The sequence below is a fragment of the Haliotis rubra genome, unplaced genomic scaffold, assembly GCF_003918875.1.
Source record: "Haliotis rubra isolate DU_JTF1 unplaced genomic scaffold, ASM391887v1 Scf340, whole genome shotgun sequence".
NCBI lineage: Eukaryota > Metazoa > Mollusca > Gastropoda > Lepetellida > Haliotidae > Haliotis > Haliotis rubra.
Genome location: NW_025767014.1, coordinates 676,759 through 696,339, shown reverse-complemented (window position 1 = coordinate 696,339; position 19,581 = coordinate 676,759). Strand labels below are relative to the sequence as shown.

At 41.2% G+C, this 19,581-nt stretch overlaps 2 protein-coding genes across 3 annotated transcripts in view; one reads left to right on the top strand and one right to left on the bottom strand.

Moving 5' to 3' along the window:
• Nucleotides 1-1,589: 1,589 nt before the first annotated feature.
• LOC124284633 lies at nucleotides 1,590-10,477 on the top strand. Its single transcript, XM_046720737.1, has 4 exons — nucleotides 1,590-1,818; nucleotides 4,611-4,805; nucleotides 5,958-6,011; nucleotides 9,981-10,477. Exons 1-4 carry the CDS (start codon nucleotides 1,794-1,796, stop codon nucleotides 10,229-10,231), a joined length of 525 nt encoding a protein of 174 aa, XP_046576693.1. The 5' UTR covers nucleotides 1,590-1,793; the 3' UTR covers nucleotides 10,232-10,477.
• Nucleotides 10,478-17,345: 6,868 nt separating this feature from the next.
• Nucleotides 17,346-19,581, bottom strand: part of LOC124284650 (mucolipin-3-like) — a 36,342-nt gene continuing 34,106 nt past the window's right edge. For both annotated transcript variants that reach the window (XM_046720754.1, XM_046720755.1), the window contains exon 14: nucleotides 17,346-17,743. In XM_046720754.1, the coding sequence (XP_046576710.1) occupies nucleotides 17,689-17,743 (55 nt within the window). In that variant the 3' untranslated portion in view covers nucleotides 17,346-17,688. The remainder of the gene's footprint in view (nucleotides 17,744-19,581) is intronic.

The window sequence follows — 19,581 nt, the reverse complement described above, 5'->3', positions numbered from 1 at the left end:
GTTGGCGACCGGGGAAGAGAAAATCCATTTTGTAAGTCCCGCCGAACCCTAAATAGTAGCCGTTGTCTGATTGGTTAAATCCGTTCGGCCGTCTCGCGTTTGATTGGACGGTCATAGGTCGCTCAAAGGTTAGCTGACGCGACCTTCCACAAGGTTTTGTTAGACCAGGGAGACTCTATAAGTATAGTTAGGTGTATAGCAGTAGAGTGGTGTAACGAATAACGAATAATACTGAGCCTAAGTTTACTTAGACTGAGCGTAGGCTTACACTAAAACTGGTTTGCATCAAACGAAAATATTTTGAATGTTACATAAGATTAACGATTGTCTTTATATTTATAATTAAGAATAGAACGCGTATTTGTCAGCCAACAGAGAAAGTAGCTGACGTCAAGAAAATCTGAGATGAATGATACCGTATTTCTTCTATGTCAAGGCAGTCATCGAGCATTCTTTGAAACCGCTTATGTGAAAACGAGGCTTAATTATTGTACTGTTTTATGCGTCAATGACTCTTTCTTCCAATTAGTCGCTTTAAACAATGTTATAGCAATATTACGGCGGGATAAATCTACAAATAGTCACGCATTGTACCCATTGTGGGGAATAGAACCCGGGCCTCAGGTGTGACGAGCGAACGCTTTAACCACTATGCCTACCCTCCTCCACAGAGGCGATAATTCACACATAACATACCTTAGTCCTAGTCGGGACGGAATAACCCGGCGATTAACATCACACATTCACTGACGTTCATAGTCAGGTCGATTCTGTGATTAGCGCGAGACATTGAAGAGTGTCCCTATTGAACAGGGGGCGGTGGGGTAGCCGAGTGGTTAAAGCGTTGGCTCGTCACGCCGAAGACACGGGTTTCGATTCCCCATATGGGTACAATGTGTGAAGCTCATTGCTCGTGTCCTCTGCCGTGATATTGCTGGAATATTGCTAAAAGCGGCGTAAAAACATACTCACTCACTGACACAAGACAGGTTGAAGCATCAATTACGTACGTACAGTACGTATGTAAAATACCATATACGTCATTGTTGCAGTATGGATCTCACGTAAAACAATGTAAACCTGTGACAAATTAAAGGAACGTTTTTTAGCCGACAGCAAGCTTTACTAAGGACGATCCACATACTGTCTCTTCTTGCCATTCAAGTACACAACGAAAGTATTGTAATGATTTATTTATAGCAATTAGCATTAAACTGGTCTCTCTAATGCTTTGAAGTTTATTTGATTGGTGTGAGGGTATGTCTCCTCCAGGTAGCGTCACGTCTCGGGTGTTGTGTTCAGTGACATATGTACGGGACAATACGACACGTGACGCCCTTGTAGGCTTTGCTTTGCCTGATTCTGTACTTAATTGGACGATTACACCCGCAGATCAGGTACACCGTGCAGCGTGCTCTTCAAACAATGATGCATGTTCCCTACAAAAATCCTCTGTCAACAAGCAGCAATTACAGGTGTAAAAAACAAACAGTGAAATCTACATCACCTGTACCAAAGAAAGGGATGGTTTCATTTACTTGGCGATCAAACACTAGGCTTTCTCTTACCCACAATACAGACACGTTACTGTGGATGCTGGGACGACTCGCTGATGTTGATGTCCCTCATACCTGACAACCCTAAGGGTTAACAAGACGGACAGACACTTTCATTGCACTGCGATCACCCTTCATCTGTACACCGTCAAATACAGAGTTATCTGCCCCTGTCTAGAGCGGGCGTGCAAACCCGCCTACAGCTCACCTGAGGCCCAGTGACGCGAACAAGTCATCATGAACGCTCTGCTGTTAGCTGTTGGTATGTTTTAACTTTTATTTCAAATGTTAAACAGTTAGTGAGGATTAGACACAACGTCCAATATTTGCCAGAACACACGTATCTGTTTTTTGGGTTTAATGTTTTCTTTAAACATGCCATTTCTATAACTTTGATGAGAGACTTCTCTTTACGAGTTTCTGAGGGTAAATTAAGGCAAATTCTTTGACAAAATGCAAGGATATGAACATAATTATGCATTGTAATCTACACCAGAAAAAGCTGCAGTATAGCTATGAGGTTTGAATTTACATGCTCGGTAAGGTAGCTCGAAACTGTAATATTCCTGAAAAAACAACATGTTTTGAAATATATTATATTTATTCAATACTTACGACTTGAATCAAACGCAAAACAGTTGAATAATCGTGATAATTATCATATTTTCTTAAGAATGAATTTGTAAGCTCTCACCAGCCGTTACATTACTCTTTAGAATGTTGAAAGGTCAGAAGTAATAACGTTCTCTTTTATATGAAAATATATTTTCCCGAACCAAATCGGGTTCCAGTCAAATTGGCTACAGATCTCTCGGTTTCCTAGTCAGAATGCAATTGTTCTTCCAAGTTTGAATGACAGGTATGACACATCTTCAGGTGAGTCTTACCTGTTGTCAACATTCCGGGCAGGTAGCGCGTTAAGGTAGATTCAGGAGAAAAAAAATCGTCGTGCTTTGATCTCGCAAGCACATCTCGCGCTGGGAGTGACCGCAGTGTTTGAGTCAACACGGGCTACCATTTAATTACCTCGGTTTGAGGGAGGATTCACAACGCCACGAGGATATTTAGTCGGGCCGTGTGTGATCTCGAGCCGATACCTGTGTTAGGTTCTTCCCTCGTACATGCTATACGTGGACACTCCCCCACAGAGAGGCACGTGCGACAATTATGCCTACTTCCTCATCAGGAGAGTAATCATTATCAGGGATGAATTAACTTTAAAATGGATAGTGTACTCCGGTACAGTGGCACATGTAAAGTCACTTGCCCTGATAATTTTCCCACTATACCGACCGTTTTCTTACTGATTTTTTAAATAAACAACATAATTAACATTGGAAAGTCAACTGGACACCGGTACAGTGTGATATACAAATTTGCTTGCCCGACAGAAAAAAACACTGGATTCGGACGTCGGGCAATGGGTTATTTCCGACCCTGTCATTGTAGGATTTGTTTCGCAATGTTTTGTTTTCTGTTGAACATGTTATATTCCATATAAGAATTAAGGATGCTAGCGTTTACAAAGTTCAGGAAGAACAATGCACCAAATCGATTTCAGCTATAATGTAATTTTTACTGATAATGTCGATAGCACACCAGTTAAAGCGTTCGCTTGTCACAACATTCCCGAGTTCGATGCCCAGATGAGCATAATGTGTGAAGTTCCCCACTGTAGTTTCCTGTAGTTTCGAAACAAAATATACCCTAACCTTTTCGTTTTTGTACAGTGGAATATTCGTACATTAACAGCATACTTTATCTACCAAAACAAAGATGGTGTATTAATCATGCACAGGGACCCGGAAAGGTTTCTAAGATGCAAGGGTGTTTAAGTGCATGGCAATGCATACTGTTTGCCAAGATTGTGATACTTCTGGGTTTCCACATATAGGGCTGTGCTAAGGGGCTTCCATGCATAGCGGGGACGGTGGGGTAGCCTAGTAGTTATAGCTTTGATTTGTCACGCCGAAGACCCGGGTTCGATTCCCTAATGGGTACAATGTGTGAAGCCCATTTCTGGTGTCCCCCGCCGTGATATTGCTGGAGTATTGCTCAAAGCGGCGTAAAACTATACTCACTCCATACACAGGGGTGCTTAATGCTTCCATGGCGACATGGCGATACCTCAGGGTTGCGCACTTTGAGGATCCGATGGCTGCTGGTTCCAATCTACCACTCACTCCTATATTTTGTGTTCCGTTCCATATCTAGCTGCAGCTGACACGCCCGTGTAATACTGGAACACTGTTACAAGCGTCGTTGAACTTATTTCACTGTACAGGAGTGAGTGAGTGAGTGAGTGAGTGAGGCTTAAAACCCTTTTGAACAGTGTTGTAGTTTTGTCAGCTTAATGTGGGTGGAATGCCAGAAGTAACGCACGTCCCCGACCTTTAGGAACCGTTCCTAATTTATGACTGGGGGGTTGATGATGAGTATTTTTATGGAGATGCATGTACAATGTGAATGTCACCCCCAAAACTTTATGTACAAAGTAAGTGCCCCACACACACACACACCGCATGTCATTTACAAAATCAATGCCCCTCCCCATATTTTTTAAGCATAGGATTTTAATATTTCTGAGTACAAAATGCTGAACCCCAACCGCAACCCCCCACACACACACACACACACGCACGCACACACGCACGCATGCACTCAACCTCCCCAGAACAAAATTGGTTATACTCCCACCCCCCTTAAAATCATCATCATCTGGTCATTAATTATGAACGGTCCCTTACCACTTTGGTGATACCACGAGCCTAGAACTGAATGACTGAGTTTAGTTTTACGCCGCTTTTAGCAATATTCAAGCAATATCACGGCGGGGGACACCAGAAATGGGCTTAATACATTGTGCCCATGTGGGGAATCGAACCCGGGTCTTCGGCGTGACGAGCAAACGCTTTAACCACTAGGCTACCCCACCGCCCCTCACGAGCCTAGAAACCCTGACCTGGAAGTATAATATACCTGTATCAATGGACGCAGTTCTGCACAGTCATTCAATTACAATGTCTCTAAAACAACGGGTCTTTTTTATTTTAGCTGTGTTGTGCCTGATGTGTGTGGGGAGTCAGCGGATTCGACCCCGATCTCTGTGTGTGGGCAATCAGATCTTTCCCACTAGGAGCACCTGCAGCAAGACCTACTTCCGCTGCGACAACCGCACCACCATCAGGGGCTCCTGTCTCGAGGACATGTACCTGGGACCCAACAACTCTTGTGAACCCAGGGCCGAATGTAAATATTCCAATAGATATTCATTAACGTCGATCCAAATATTAATATATCAGTTAGAGAAAGGAAAGAGAGATTACAATAGGACAACAATATTAGCTTGTATGAGAGCTGATACCAACACCAACGGCCTACCAATGACAGTGATATATTCCTGTCAACCCCCACGACTATGGTCTGAAATTCACACTTCTTTATAATTAGACATTAAGGGCGTCGGGGAAGCCTTGTGGTTAAAGCGTTCGCTCGTCACACCGACGACCCGGGTTCGTTTCTCCACATGGGTACTATGTGTGAAGCCCATTTCTGGTGTGCCCCGCGTGATATTGCTGGAATATTGCTAAAAGAGGCGTAAAACTAAACTCACTCTTTAGACATTGTCCCACAGATGGTCTCACGAACTTTAAGCACGTTTTCTTTACAACAGAAGCAGGATAAAGACCATGTTTGGACTTCCTGAAATGTCAAATGTTAGGTCATGGAAATCTGTTAAATATTTGCATGAACTATATCAATTGAAATGGCGGATGTCCCATTTGACATTTGAACATTTTGGACGCCTGTAGCCAAGAACATATAAATTTATATGGCTAAATAGGTGAAAATCATAAACAGTAACACTATCTTTCTTGAAAACGATTTTTAACCAATCTGTAGGCTACTGTTTTATATCTACACCTCCTATGGAAATCTGCCTGGGTAAAAGATATACTGACAACTTCTAAAACCAGGGTCTGTAACGTATTGTATCCTTACATATGCATTTTGTGGTGTAATAAGTAAATAACATACTGAAATGAACAAAGCCAGGCAACATTCACATACACAACATTTGCTCACGTGAAAAGATTATTGTCTAAATTTGCGCATGTGTACATTTACATTTGCACCAACCACATGCAAATTTGCTCCATAAGTAAACATACACACGTGAGTAAACGCGTTTACTGACATTTGTATATAGGTGCACGTGAATGGGGCTTAATTCTCATTCACATGAACACATCTATTAACTTGAATAACAATTTCAAATACGACGGGTACAACAGACAATTTTAGAACTGAATATCCTTTAAGAAAACCAATTCCGCCCACTGATCATGTCGTCTGCTCTAGCCGCCATGTTTGTTTTGATCACGCTTTTCTGTGTTAAAGGTGGATCTCCAAGTGTGTCCAGGAGAGGCCGACGGAAGAGACAGACAGGGTCAGGTACGTGATTTCAGAGTGAGTGAGTGAGTGAGTGATTTCAGAGTAAGTGAGTGATTTCAGAGTGAGCGAGGGAGGGAGGAACACTTTCGTCGACACAGTGCATGCCCGACATATCAGCTGGCAAGTACATTCGTTGCTCTCAATACCCGGACTCGTTGTGATCATGTGACCAATAGATTAAACAATGTAATTAGGAGATAAACATACTGTGTTGGAAAATCAGAGGTATATAACGAAATTATAACAGCTCTAAATTTGATTTAAAACCGAACGCGTAGCGTGAGCGATTTGGTCCACTCGTCGTCACGCCATGGCCACCTACTGATTTTTCCAACGCAGTACGTTTATCTCCATTCCCCAGATAGCATTCGGACGTTGGCAATGTTGGCGAAACCATTGCCAACGTTGGGCCAACGTCTGAATGCTATCTCGGTCTTCCATAACCGCATTATTAAGATTTAAAAATAAATACATACTGTGTTGGAAAATCACAGGTATATAACGTGATTATATACCCCTGAATGACTGATTAACCAATCACAATCCAGTATTTACTGAAGTCATGGTAGAATATGTTATTCTTTCATGATTAAAAGACTGTATTGTCTTTGAAGATTTAGACAAAATTACAGTCACTTCTCTTGAATATACTACATGGTTAAGATATTGAAAAACTCGAATATTTAGACTCCGTGCTGAAGAATATATTTTGCCATTTCTTACAAATTTAATGTCAGGAATTAACATAGCGGGTATCCGGGTAGGGTAGGGTAGGGTAGGGTAGGGTAGGGTAGGTAGGGTGGGGTGAGATGCCCGAGTAGAAAATTTGGACCCGTCCCAGCCCTAATCAGGATGCACCCGTGAAGATCCGGGTTAGAATGTACCTTCAGTAACCAATGCTTGTCGTAAGAGGCGACTAACGGGATCGGGTGGTCAGGCTCGCTGACTTGCTTGACACATGCCATCGGTTCCCAATTGCGCAGATCGATGCTCATATACATACATACATACATACTAACATTTGCATAGCGCCGATATCCAGGCCAGCTCAGCTGCTCACAGGCGCTTTGTTTTTCCCTCGTTCACTGGATGTCAATCTCAACGGCACATCGTATTGTCAATCTCAACTCCCTGAGGATCATACAACTCTTGCAGCCGCTAGGTACACCGAGTTAGTGTGGCATTCCCATCCTTACGAGGTACCCATTCACAGCTGGGTGGACTGGGACACATAGTCACAGTACTTTGTCCAAGTTTACTGCACGTTGCAGTGGCTGTGTTTGCACGTATTCATATGGCCACCATCTGGTCATCTACCAACGGATTCGTGGGTTCTTTTAAGTGCACAGGGTTGTGTACTGTACACTAGGGTTTGTGACAACACTGAAAAAGTCTGCACACAAAGTTGACTCCAAGGCTTTTACACCCGGTCACAGGTGGGCTCGATCCCGTCACCTCAAGCTCGCTGGATCACAAGCCTGGCGCTTTAGCCAGTTCGCCCACCGCGCCCCGCCTCATGCTGTTGATCACTGGATTGTCTGGTCCAGACTCGATTATTTACAGACCGCCGCCATATAGCTGGAATATTGCTGAGTGCGGCGTAAAACTAAACTCACTCACTTATGCTGTGTGTATATTGTAACACAACTTTAAATACATGTTCATGTTAACTGAATAATTCCATGCAGCATCATAGACACATTCATTGTCTGTTAGATTTTTCCTTTACTTCATTTATATGACTTGTGAGTAATAGTTCTCACATGAGTACAATTATTTACAGACCGCCGCCATATAGCTGGAATATTGCTGAGTGCGGCGTGAAACTCAACTCAGGATGCGATGTTTACCACTTGCCTGAAAATTGGACTGCATTTTAGTTACATCACGGAATGGAAGAGGAAAGATGGATGTGTTGCAAGTCTAAGACAATCAACACTTTGGGAAGCCTATGCGCATGGGGGGGTTTGGTGCTGACAAACGTAGAAACATTGTCGGAGTGAACTGGGATTCGAACAGTTGTCGGACTGCTGGTTATGGCGATTTGCTCCACTCGTCGTCACGCCACCTACTGTCCCAAATATGTCCTCATTAAAGGTCACATGCAACGTAAAACACAACTTTGCAGATTCTGATACCTTTCGGTATGGACTTACCGAAACAGATCGTCAAAAATGCAAATTCAACTTATAAAGTTGAAAAATAACGCGATGAAAAAAACCGTGCGAAATCGGAGTTCAAACGTTTCACAAATTTTCCCCCGACTTTTCGGGGGAAAACTGGTTTCCACAGCTGGGCTGCCCTCATAGCACGTGCGCAGTGAAATAGGTTCGCGCAGCTTGGAGGCGGGTTGTCCGGTGAATACTCGGTGAAGGCTTTGGTGTGAGCTATTTTTCTAATGTTTTGTTGATATCTCACAGGCGCGAGCTTTTTATATGTTATGACAGTAAATTAACTGTTTATATAATTTCATTTGTCTATTTCACCACACGTTCTTCTTACCGAGTCACTCTCTCAGTACGATACTTGAAAGCAATGTCATTATTTAGTGTTGACAGAATTTCTAACTGTGATATTGATATGTCGTTGTCACAGACAAAACTCAATGTCTTGTTTTATTGACACCTGTGTGTCTGCCTGCCTGTCTGCTAATGACAATATTCAATACACAGCTGCTATCACTGACCACATGCAATTTGAACTTAACACCAATCAGGCTATACACCATAAACAAAATGCATTGATTTATGGCCCGAGTTCGGTCTCTGTCACATTATGTAATTACACAGACAGGCAGGCGTGATACTTGAACACATGACATGTTATGATGTCTGTTGATTGTAAAATGTTATACACAAAAAATGAGCATGTATTTACAAAACCCAACATCTCTATATATACACACACAATGAGCCGCGAGGGCATCTGCAAATGAACACGCCGTTACACTTGAGTGCACACACACCCGCTCTGACTGGGTTCGGTATCCCGGCTGCTTTGTTTCCAGGGAAGTAAACCCAAGTACACAATATTGCACTTTTGATTTGCGATTGTACGCTTATAATTTTGTTTATATGTTTTTTCATAACCAGCAATGTATGTTATATGTGATGAATAAGTGATAATTGTGTATTAATTATGTTTGATTTTTTGGTTGCATGTGACCTGTAAGGTATGTAGGAACTCCCTGCAGTGTAAACTGACATGTAGTCACTGAAATATAGTTCTCAGCAATGTTCCTGCTATTTGACAGTGGCCTGTATATAATTGAGTCTCGACCAGACAATCCAGTGATTGATATTGCTGTGGTACGAGGACATGCAATCAACAAAGCGTGACCACCCAATCCACTTGGTCGCCGCATACTATCAGCGGAGAAAATACAATTATGCATAATGTTCAATAAAAATAATTCTGTAACGGAACACTCAAGTCTCAGATATATTCCTCGAGTTGAGGATGAGGATGCCAGACTGTAAGAGAATGGCGAATGAAGGGAAATAATGGGGATTTTGTGCGTCATCGTATTTGATCAATGCTCACATGAATATTCGTTCGCATGAATGTGAGTGAGAGAGTTTAGATATACGCCGCTTATAGCAATATTCCAGCAGTACCACGGCGGGGGATACCAGAAATGGGCTTCACACATTGTACCCATTCTCGAAAGACAATGTGGGGGCGGTGGAGTAGCCTAATGGTTAAAGCGTCCGCTCGTCACGCTGAAGACCCGGGTTCGATTACCCACGTGGGTACAATATATGAGTCCTTTTCTGGTATCCTCAGCCGTGATATTGCTGGAATATTGCTAAAAGCGGCGTAATACACACTCACTCACTGAAGCCAAAGTTGGTGCAATAGGGTTGCCCTATGGTAAAAGCGTCGGTTGGAATAATGGTGAATAAGACAAAGAAAACAATGAAATTAGGATTGTCCAGTCGTGTCTATACGGCCATCTTGTGTTGACAGGTTCCCCTGGCCAGTGTAATCAGAAGTTCGACTGCCCTCAAAACCTTGTGTTCTACATCTACCCCGACTGGGATAACTGCACCCAATTCAACACGTGCAGAGAGGGCGTGGTCGAGACTGTCAGCTGCAGCATCTTCAACCTCAAGTACTACAACCCCAACCTGTTCAGTTGTGAAGTCGACCTCGACCTTGACCCAGTAACACCCCAGAACAACGTCTGCCTCAACAGGGCTGTGCGGTTCGGGAAGTAGAAGCAGTTTTGAAGACGGCGGTTACAGGAATGTTGATTGTCCAGTACCTGTAGATATCGATCTAAGGGATATTAAATTAAAGTGAAAACAAAAAACCAAAAAAATACTGATGCCTATTGTGTTTTGGTTTTGTTCATGGAGACAGTACTGGTAATCAGTTACCTTAACTGCCGGCAATATTTCCTATGTATCTTTCGCTAAGGGAGATGTTTTGCTGAACGTTTTGCAATAAACCTTTCGATTCTATATCTGTCCTTTGTCATTGAAGGTGGTAGCTATGATATTAACTTGTCGCTGATACGGTATGTAGTGTCCATTATTGTGGCATTTCTTGTTTAATTTGAATAATGAAAGGCGTGTTCGAAGACAGGTAAATTGCTGCTTGAATGAACTGCTCCAACCATGGTCCATCTGGTCTTTAGAACCATCGACTGCGCACACCAGGGTCGGAGACAAGAAATAGGTTCTGTTCTTGAACCATGCAGATCTGAAGCTGTACAGTCTATCCAAGTTTGACTTCCCTATACTTGGTCGAGTTTTCTCACACAGTACCTGTAATTTTCAAACTCGTGACGAATGGCGTAAATCACGAACCTTATACTCCTTCCACTGAACGCAGCATAACATTCCATCCGACGTCATTAGTCCCGTTGACGGTCACCGCTGATGAAACACGTTATATCTGTGAAGAGGACTAACCTAAAGTCCTGTAACCTGAACCTGAACTGTTGTCTCGACCATGCCTGGGCGGTGGGGTAGACTTGTGGTTGAAGCATTCGCTCGTCACGCTGAAGGCCGGGTTCGATTCACCAGATAGGTACAATGTGTGAAGCCCATTTCTGGTGTCCCCGCCGTGATATTGCTGGAATATTACTAACAGCGGTGTAAAACTCGACTCGCCCACTCGACCATGCCGGGCGTGCATTTCGAAGATTGAAGAAAATGGACTAAGCGATGTACGTCCTTGTTATGCTCGTGTATGTTATACTCTCGAAACTGATTCCAAAAATATGACGTAAGTTTTGAGGAGGTAAGCAAGGTCTGTCAAATGTGCAGTCTGAACACGATTTCACGGTGAACTAGACGGCTATGCATTTCTTGCCAACGTGACGTTGCTCGAAGACGTCCAGATGTTTGGGAACGCTGGCGTGACAATGAAAGACCAAGGAGTGGGTTACATGTAAGGTGGCATCTGCGATATTTCAGTCACATAAAACCAAGGTCCTAGTCCTGTAGGGGTGTTGGGGTAACCTAGTGGTTAAAGCGTTCGCTCGTCACTCGGTAGACGAGGATTCTGTTCATGGGTACAGTGTGTGAAAGTCATTTCTGGTGTCTCTCGCGGTGATATTGCTAGAATATTGTTATAAAGGTGGGTACAACCAAACTCAGTCACTCATTCCTTGTCCAGGAGAATTTGTGATCCAACGATTGCTGATCGGGCACATCCATGTAACAGAAGTCTGAAATGTCAAGTTATGAACTCAGACAACTGAACAAATGAGTTAAACAGTTAGGTAGTTAGTTCAGATTGTGAAGGGCTTATCTGAACTATTCTGGATGTGTTTGTTTAAATAAGTTTTCATGCAGTTTGCTGCAAATGTAAAACTGATCCAGACAGCCTCACTATGTACAACAACTGGACAACAAGCACCTGCAGTGGAAATTCTTTATTACATATTTACATGGTATGGTATACCACCATCAACTTAGGTCATATACACATACATCATATATACAGTTATGGCAACATAAAGCATAATGAAAGACATGACTTGAATATGGAATATGTGAATATGGCACACTCGAAAGTCTGAGGAGATCAACATATTACTTATTATTAAGTTATTCCTGAACATGTGAGGGCATCAATTATAGAAGTATCAAGATGTCATTACTGAAGTACCAGAACATTCATAGACAGAAGTACCCGGACATCCATATATAGAAGTACCAGGACATCCATATATAGAGTGAGTGAGTGAGTAAGTGAATGAGTAAGTGAGTGAGTGAGTTTAGTTTTGCGCAACACTCAGCAATATTCCAGCTATATCGCGGTGGTCTGTAAATAATCGAGTCTGGACCAAACAATCAAGTGATCAACAGCATGAGCATTGATCTATGCAATTGGGAACCAATGTCATGTGTCAACCAAGTCAGCGAGCCTGACCACCCAAATAGCGTTAGTCGCCTCTTACGACAAGCATTTTTTACTGAAAACCAATTCTAACCGAGATATAGAAGTACCAGGACATCAATATATAGAAGTATCAGAACATCCACATTTGAAGGCTACATACAGATAGCGACAAGCAACCCAGGTCCCCATTGTTTGTGCTACAACAGTCATCATTATGCATTGTTTATGTACATGAGAAAGTTGTCCTCAACCCATTATATCAATATCACAATAAGCCAAAATGAACTTCTCTGATTACATAGTATAACTGTTCTACATTATTGTGATGTAAGTCAGATAGCGTCAGATATCAATAAGAAACCGCACACCTATGTTTTAAAAAACAGAATTTGAAGTGTCCTTCATTGTAATAACTGGACTGCCTTTCTGTCTGCATTGTTTTAATAAATATTTGTCACTTAAGTATTAACATATTTGATCATGTTAACCAGGTGTAATACATTATCTTTATAAATGAACCACAGATACAACTCTCTAAGCACAGGTTAGTTAACATGTTGAATTAAGAGACAAAAAAACCCAAAACTTCACCTTGAAAAGACATCAGCTAGAGGTTACAATCATACAGCAAAGAGTGTGAGTGAGTGAGTTTTAATTTTACGCAGCTTTTAGTAATATTCCAGTAATATCACAGTGGGGGACACAAGAAAAGGGCTTCACACATTGAACTCATGTGAGAACTATTGCTCACAAGTCATAGAAATGAAGTGAAGGAAAAATACAACAAACAATGGATGTGTCTTTGATGCTGCATAGAATTACTCAATAAAGTGTTAAAGAATAAACATGTAGTCAAAGCTGTGTAACAATATATACATAGCATAAAACAATTTCAACGGTTAAATGAAATGTACTTTGTAAAATCTCTACTCTCTTTGCTTGTCTTTTTATATTTTCTAAATCTGTCCATTACAATCACTTTCTTAAATGTGATGCACATAATGCAAAATGAATTTTTTAAATACCAGGGAAAAGTTGTTTTAAATTGCAGAACTCCCAATTCCTTTCAGATTGTGAATACGATATGCTTTAATAAAATCATGCAGGTGTTTTAAATGTTTCCAGACACAGAATACATAATTGAAACCCATGATTCTGAAAACATATTTCTTAACAATGTAAAATACAGAAGTACTTTCTCACGAACTCTTTCAGTGATCTGTAATAATGAGGAGAAAACTGAATGTATCTGGTTAATACTGATCAAACTGCATGAGTTATTTATGAAGCATCCATTTTGCCAAGCCAACTGACATGTTTTTCCATATTTGGAATTGTGGAAGACTAGATAAAAAAGTTTTCATATGCAATGAAAAGACTTTTGGGATCCAATTCATTTCAACAACAGTTCGTAGCAAACAATCTTATTTATTATATAACATGGTCAGCTGATATGGGAGAACTACCAACACAGTGAACAACCAATACTAATGATACTGATTTCAATGTAATATACTGGCACACTGGTAGCATACCTTACAGTTCCATATCCACATGATCAAAACTTTCAACCAAAAACCACTTCAAACCTTAGCAGTCAAGGCATTATATCACAGGACTCCAGATAAGTTTTCAACATCAGGAGTACGTACTCCTTATTTTTTCAATAAAGGAGTACTGGAAAACCTTAAGAGTACATTTAGAGTACAGAATGGAATTTAATGGAGTATCAGTAAGCTTGTGTAAGCCCTTTACCATATACTCACACCCATAAGAAACGCAAGTTTTTATCTAACTAGGAAACAAACTCGGAACCCTAAATTGATATGAGTATTTGTCAAGCCTGGTGGTGTTATCAATAAAAAAAATGCATTTTGGAATGCCCTAGTAAATACACATCTAAAGAAGGAATCACCAAAACACCATACTAATGAACATGTGGGCATCATGCACACATTTCTCGTGAAATCGAACATGCATGAATTGTAACCACCATAAGGGCATAAGACTGTGCACAAAAATTAGGTCTATCACTCCTTGTTCAACAATACTTTAACACTCAGTGTTCGCAATACTTTAATTTGCCAGTTGGCCATCAGGGCCTGCTGCTGCCTGCAGGCTGTAAAATGTACAGGCCCTGAATGAAATCTCCAGGCCCATTTTGTTAAAGTCAAACCAATAAAAACAAAATAGACTACACTGTGCACAGTTTCACACTGTTTCTACAAAATCAATTAGCGAACACTATGGCGCAGAGAGAAGTTTTTGTTTGTTAAAGACTGGTGTTGACATTCCTATGTGCAAAGCTCTTAAATACCAGGAAGTGAAACTGTAAGTTATCGTAACATGATGGATCATGAATGATTCCCGAACGTTAATAAAGGGGAAAAAAACAAGGGAAAGATTCAGTTGTGAAAAAGAAGACAGATAATTACTGAAGGCCACGTGACCTGCAGATATTTAAACTGCCGTCCCGATACAATAACAACTGACGCTGGGCCTCCGGGCCGGCGATTATTTCAAACGCTGACCAGGGTCACACTAGGTATTGACTGACATTTTGGCTATTGACCAAAATCTGTGTAATCCCTTTACCTTTCGAAAACTTAATGTCATCAGTCTTTGCAGCCAATTAAATGTCTTCACTCAATTGTCTGTCTATCTGACCCTGTTGGCATTTCTTGTATTTAATGTTGAAAATTACATGCATGTATACTTTATACTTGACTTGTGAGTACATGTAAGTACATTTATGCATTAGTTCTAACAAACATTAACAACAGTTTTATACATGTTTAAGTTTTAACAGCATGGTTTGGTAACAAGATATTGCAAGGGGATAACCATGATGTATAAGTGTACCTACTAAAACCAGAGGTCTTGTATAATTCCAAAAATATTTTCATATCCTACTTATCACATTATGGAAAACATCTGGGGAACTTGGAAATAAAAACATTGACCTTCTCAGGTGATAAAATAACAGAAGCAGTTTGTCAGAACTTGGTTCTACAAGTGTGAGTGAGTGACTTCAGTTTTATGCCGCTTTTAACCATATTCCAGCCATATCACGGCAGGGGACACCAGAAATGGGCTTCACACATTGTACCAATGTGGGGAATCGAACCCGGGTCTTCAGCATGACGAGCAAACACTTTAACCACTAGGCTACCCCACCGCCCCGGTTCTACAAGAACAATAGGAGAGTGACATAATACAGTTGATTCACTGTAAAATAACAACATAGGGAAGAAATACACTGTCATTTGTCTTTAGGGGAAGGTTATCAAAATAACCACTGCCGTACATGTAGCCAGTTGAAGATTATTTATGTCCCAAAACTGAATACCAGACACAGATGTAACAACATTCAACTGTTTCCAGGAGAAAAACATGCGCCATTTCCATGACTGTCACCAATTAACACAACCCACACACTCCATACTGAATATGTATCTGGTCACAACACATATATGGTATGTTTCTGGTGGAATCAAGTTCACATTTATTAACTGGGTACCTAAGCCCCTTTTACAAGACTCTATCCGGGTACCCAACCCCCTATTACCCTACCTCCTATTATCAGACTCTACCTGGGTACCCAACCTCCTATTACCCTACCTCCTATTATCAGACTCTACCTGGGTACCCAACCTCCTATTACCCTACCTCCTATTATCAGACTCTACTTGGGTACCCATCCCCTGATTACAAGACCCTATCAGGATACCAAAACGGGTACCCTACCCTTTAACCAAACCCTACCTATGTTGTCGAGACCACTATTACTCAACCCTACATCAAGGTGTTGATGTCAGGATCTCAGACAGTGTGCTACCAGTACATAGGCGGATCCAGAGGTGTGTGTGTGTGTGTGTGTGTGTGTGTGTGTTAGAGCGAGCGTGTGCGCACCCCCCCTTTTGTGCTGAAAGTTTGTTAAATGACCATTGAAACTGTGCACCCCTCCTTTTCTCCATAGTGTGCACCCCCCCTTTCTCAAAAAGCTGTATCCGCCCCTGCCAGTATACAATGTTTAACAAGAAAGATGATGAAAAACAGATTTGATTTGCTCTCTTTGACTTAGTAAACATAATGCATATTAAAATCAGATCATATTCTTGCTACAACTAAACACAGATCTCAGGACAACACAAAATGACCTTCAAACAGACTGCCACTTCCAGATCGAGAGTGTTGGAAGATATTCTGTAATTATGCAACCTTTGAAAAGATCAGCATGGGGTATTCTGAACGACAGGTATGGGATCTAATACTGATTCCATCAAAATCATCATCAATCTCTCTCCACATTGGGGAAACTTTTGAAACGGAAGAGACTTACCATTATTTGTGGAATGGAAGTGGCAGTTTGAAACTAGAGCCATAAACCTGGAGAAAGCAGATTTCTGATTGGTTGATGTTTGTCATTTTGTCAGATGGTCAAAGAACGTAAAACATTGTTCCATCTGTTATGGGCTGCCCTCAGATCTTTATGTAGCCATAGTGAGGAATACAATCTGATTTTAATGAGATTGCATAATCCTTATTAAAGACATAAAAATCATATTTTGACCATTTGGATGCGTCCTAGGTTTATGGACATCCTAGCTGACAATATAATTACTGCGTCCTACATTAACACCTGAACTGACAGTATCATTACCATGTCCTAGGAATGGCGACAGTCTACGTGACGATATTAAAATATTGTCCTAAGTCTGTGGATTCTAATGAAATGAAACAGTTAAAAAAAAAACCAACTGTTTTCTTTTTGATTCAACTTTTCATGTTTCATAAATATATGCATATCATTCCTTAAACAAAATAAGTATAAAAGAGTATATAGCATATACAAACATGTGTTCAGTAATAATATAAGCTATCACATGAGCATGAGCATTTCTGTGTTGCTGAAGCTCAGACACTATGAACATGAGCATTTCTGTGTTGCTGAAGTTCAGATACTATGAACATGAGCATTTCTGTGATGCTGAAGTTCAGACACTATGAGCATGAGCATCTCTGTGTTGCTGAAGTTCAGACACTATGAACATGAGAAGCTCAGTGTTGATGATGATGCAACAGGATGATATGACCTCTAAAATCTATGACTGTCATTCCATGTGTGATGTCATCGCCATCTGTGACGTCATCTCCATCTGTGACATCCACATCACCTGCGACTGCTAACACTGATCTATAATGATAGTCTTGCTCCGTGTGGAAGTGGTAGTGTGTGTCCAGAGCACAGGCTGTAGAGGCACTGCGAGTCCATAAGTCCACACTGAGATTGTTGTGCTGTACCTGCTCCCTAGGGGTCTCAGATGGACTGGCTGAGTAGAGGGGTCCTCTCTGATGGAATATCGGGGTCTTCCCTGTACACAGACATAAGACAGACATGTCACAGATAAAGAAACCCATATGTTCTGTTTAGTTTGTTTGTTATTTAATGCTTCATTCAGCAATATCAGGGCATCAAGGAGATGGTGTAGGTTGGTTGGTTGATTTGTTATTTAATGCTTCATTCAGCAATATCAGGGCATCAAGGACAGGGTGTAGGTTGGTTGGTTGATTTGTTATTTAATGCTTCATTCAGCAATATCAGGGCATCAAGGAGAGGGTGTAGGTTGGTTGGTTGATTTGTTATTTAATGCTTCATTCAGCAATATCAGGGCATCAAGGACAGGGTGTAGGTTGGTTGGTTGATTTGTTATTTAATGCTTCATTCAGCAATATCAGGGCACCAAGGACAGGGTGTAGGTTGGTTGGTTGATTTGTTATTTAATGCTTCATTCAGCAATATCAGGGCATCAAGGAGAGGGTGTAGGTTGGTTGGTTGATTTGTTATTTAATGCTTCATTCAGCAATATCAGGGCATCAAGGAGAGGGTGTAGGTTGGTTGGTTGATTTGTTATTTAATGCTTCATTCAGCAATATCAGGGCATCAAGGAGAGGGTGTAGGTTGGTTGGTTGATTTGTTATTTAATGCTTCATTCAGCAATATCAGGGCATCAAGGAGATTTGTTATTTAATGCTTCCATTCAGCAATATCAGGGCATCAAGGAAAGGGTGTAGGTTGGTTGGTTGATTTGTTATTTAATGCTTCATTCAGCAATATCAGGGCACCAAGGAGACAGGGTGTAGGTTGGTTGGTTGATTTGTTATTTAATGCTTCATTCAGCAATATCAGGGCATCAAGGAGGGGGTGTAGGTTGGTTGGTTGATTTGTTATTTAATGCTTCATTCAGCAATATCAGGGCATCAAGGACAGGGTGTAGGTTGGTTGGTTGATTTGTTATTTAATGCTTCATTCAGCAATATTGGTTGACAGGGTGTAGGTTGTTGATTTCATTCAGCAATATAGGGCATCAAGGAGAGGGTGTAGGTTGGTTGGTTGATTTGTTATTTAATGCTTCATTCAGCAATATCAGGGCATCAAGGAGAGGGTGTAGGTTGGTTGGGTGCTTCATTCAGCAATATCAGGCATCAAGGAGAGGGTGTAGGTTGGTTGGTTGATTTGTTATTTAATGCTTCATTCAGCAATATCAGGGCATCAAGGAGAGGGTGTAGGTTGGTTGGTTGATTTGTTATTTAATGCTTCATTCAGCAATATCAGGGCATCAAGGAGAGGGTGTAGGTTGGTTGGTTGATTTGTTATTTAATGCTTCATTCAGCAATATCAGGGCATCAAGGACAGGGTGTAGGTTGGTTGGTTGATTTGTTATTTAATGCTTCATTCAGCAATATCAGGGCATCAAGGAGAGGGTGTAGGTTGGTTGGTTGATTTGTTATTTAATGCTTCATTCAGCAATATCAGGGCATCAAGGACAGGGTGTAGGTTGGTTGGTTGATTTGTTATTTAATGCTTCATTCAGCAATATCAGGGCATCAAGGAAAGGGTGTAGGTTGGTTGGTTGATTTGTTATTTAATGCTTCATTCAGCAATATCAGGGCATCAAGGAAAGGGTGTAGGTTGGTTGGTTGATTCGTTGTTTGATGCCGCACTCAGCTATATGACAGTGGTCTGTAAATTATCATGTCTGGACCAGACAATCCAGTGATCAACAGCATGAGCATTGATCTACGCAAATGGGTGAGTGAGTGAGTGAGTGAGAGAGTTTAATTTTATGCCGCACTATACAATATTCCTAGCTATATGGCGGCGGTCTGTAAATAATCATGTCTGGACCAGACAATCCAGTGATCAACAGCA

Bases quoted from the DNA above. Each gene is read 5' to 3' on its own strand.
- LOC124284633 (XM_046720737.1), top strand. From the start codon at position 1,794: ATGAACGCTCTGCTGTTAGCTGTTG. The intron at 1,819-4,610 runs GTATGTTTTAAC...TTTTTATTTTAG, and splicing joins CGCTCTGCTGTTAGCTGTTG to CTGTGTTGTGCCTGATGTGT. The intron at 6,012-9,980 runs GTACGTGATTTC...TTGTGTTGACAG, and splicing joins GAAGAGACAGACAGGGTCAG to GTTCCCCTGGCCAGTGTAAT.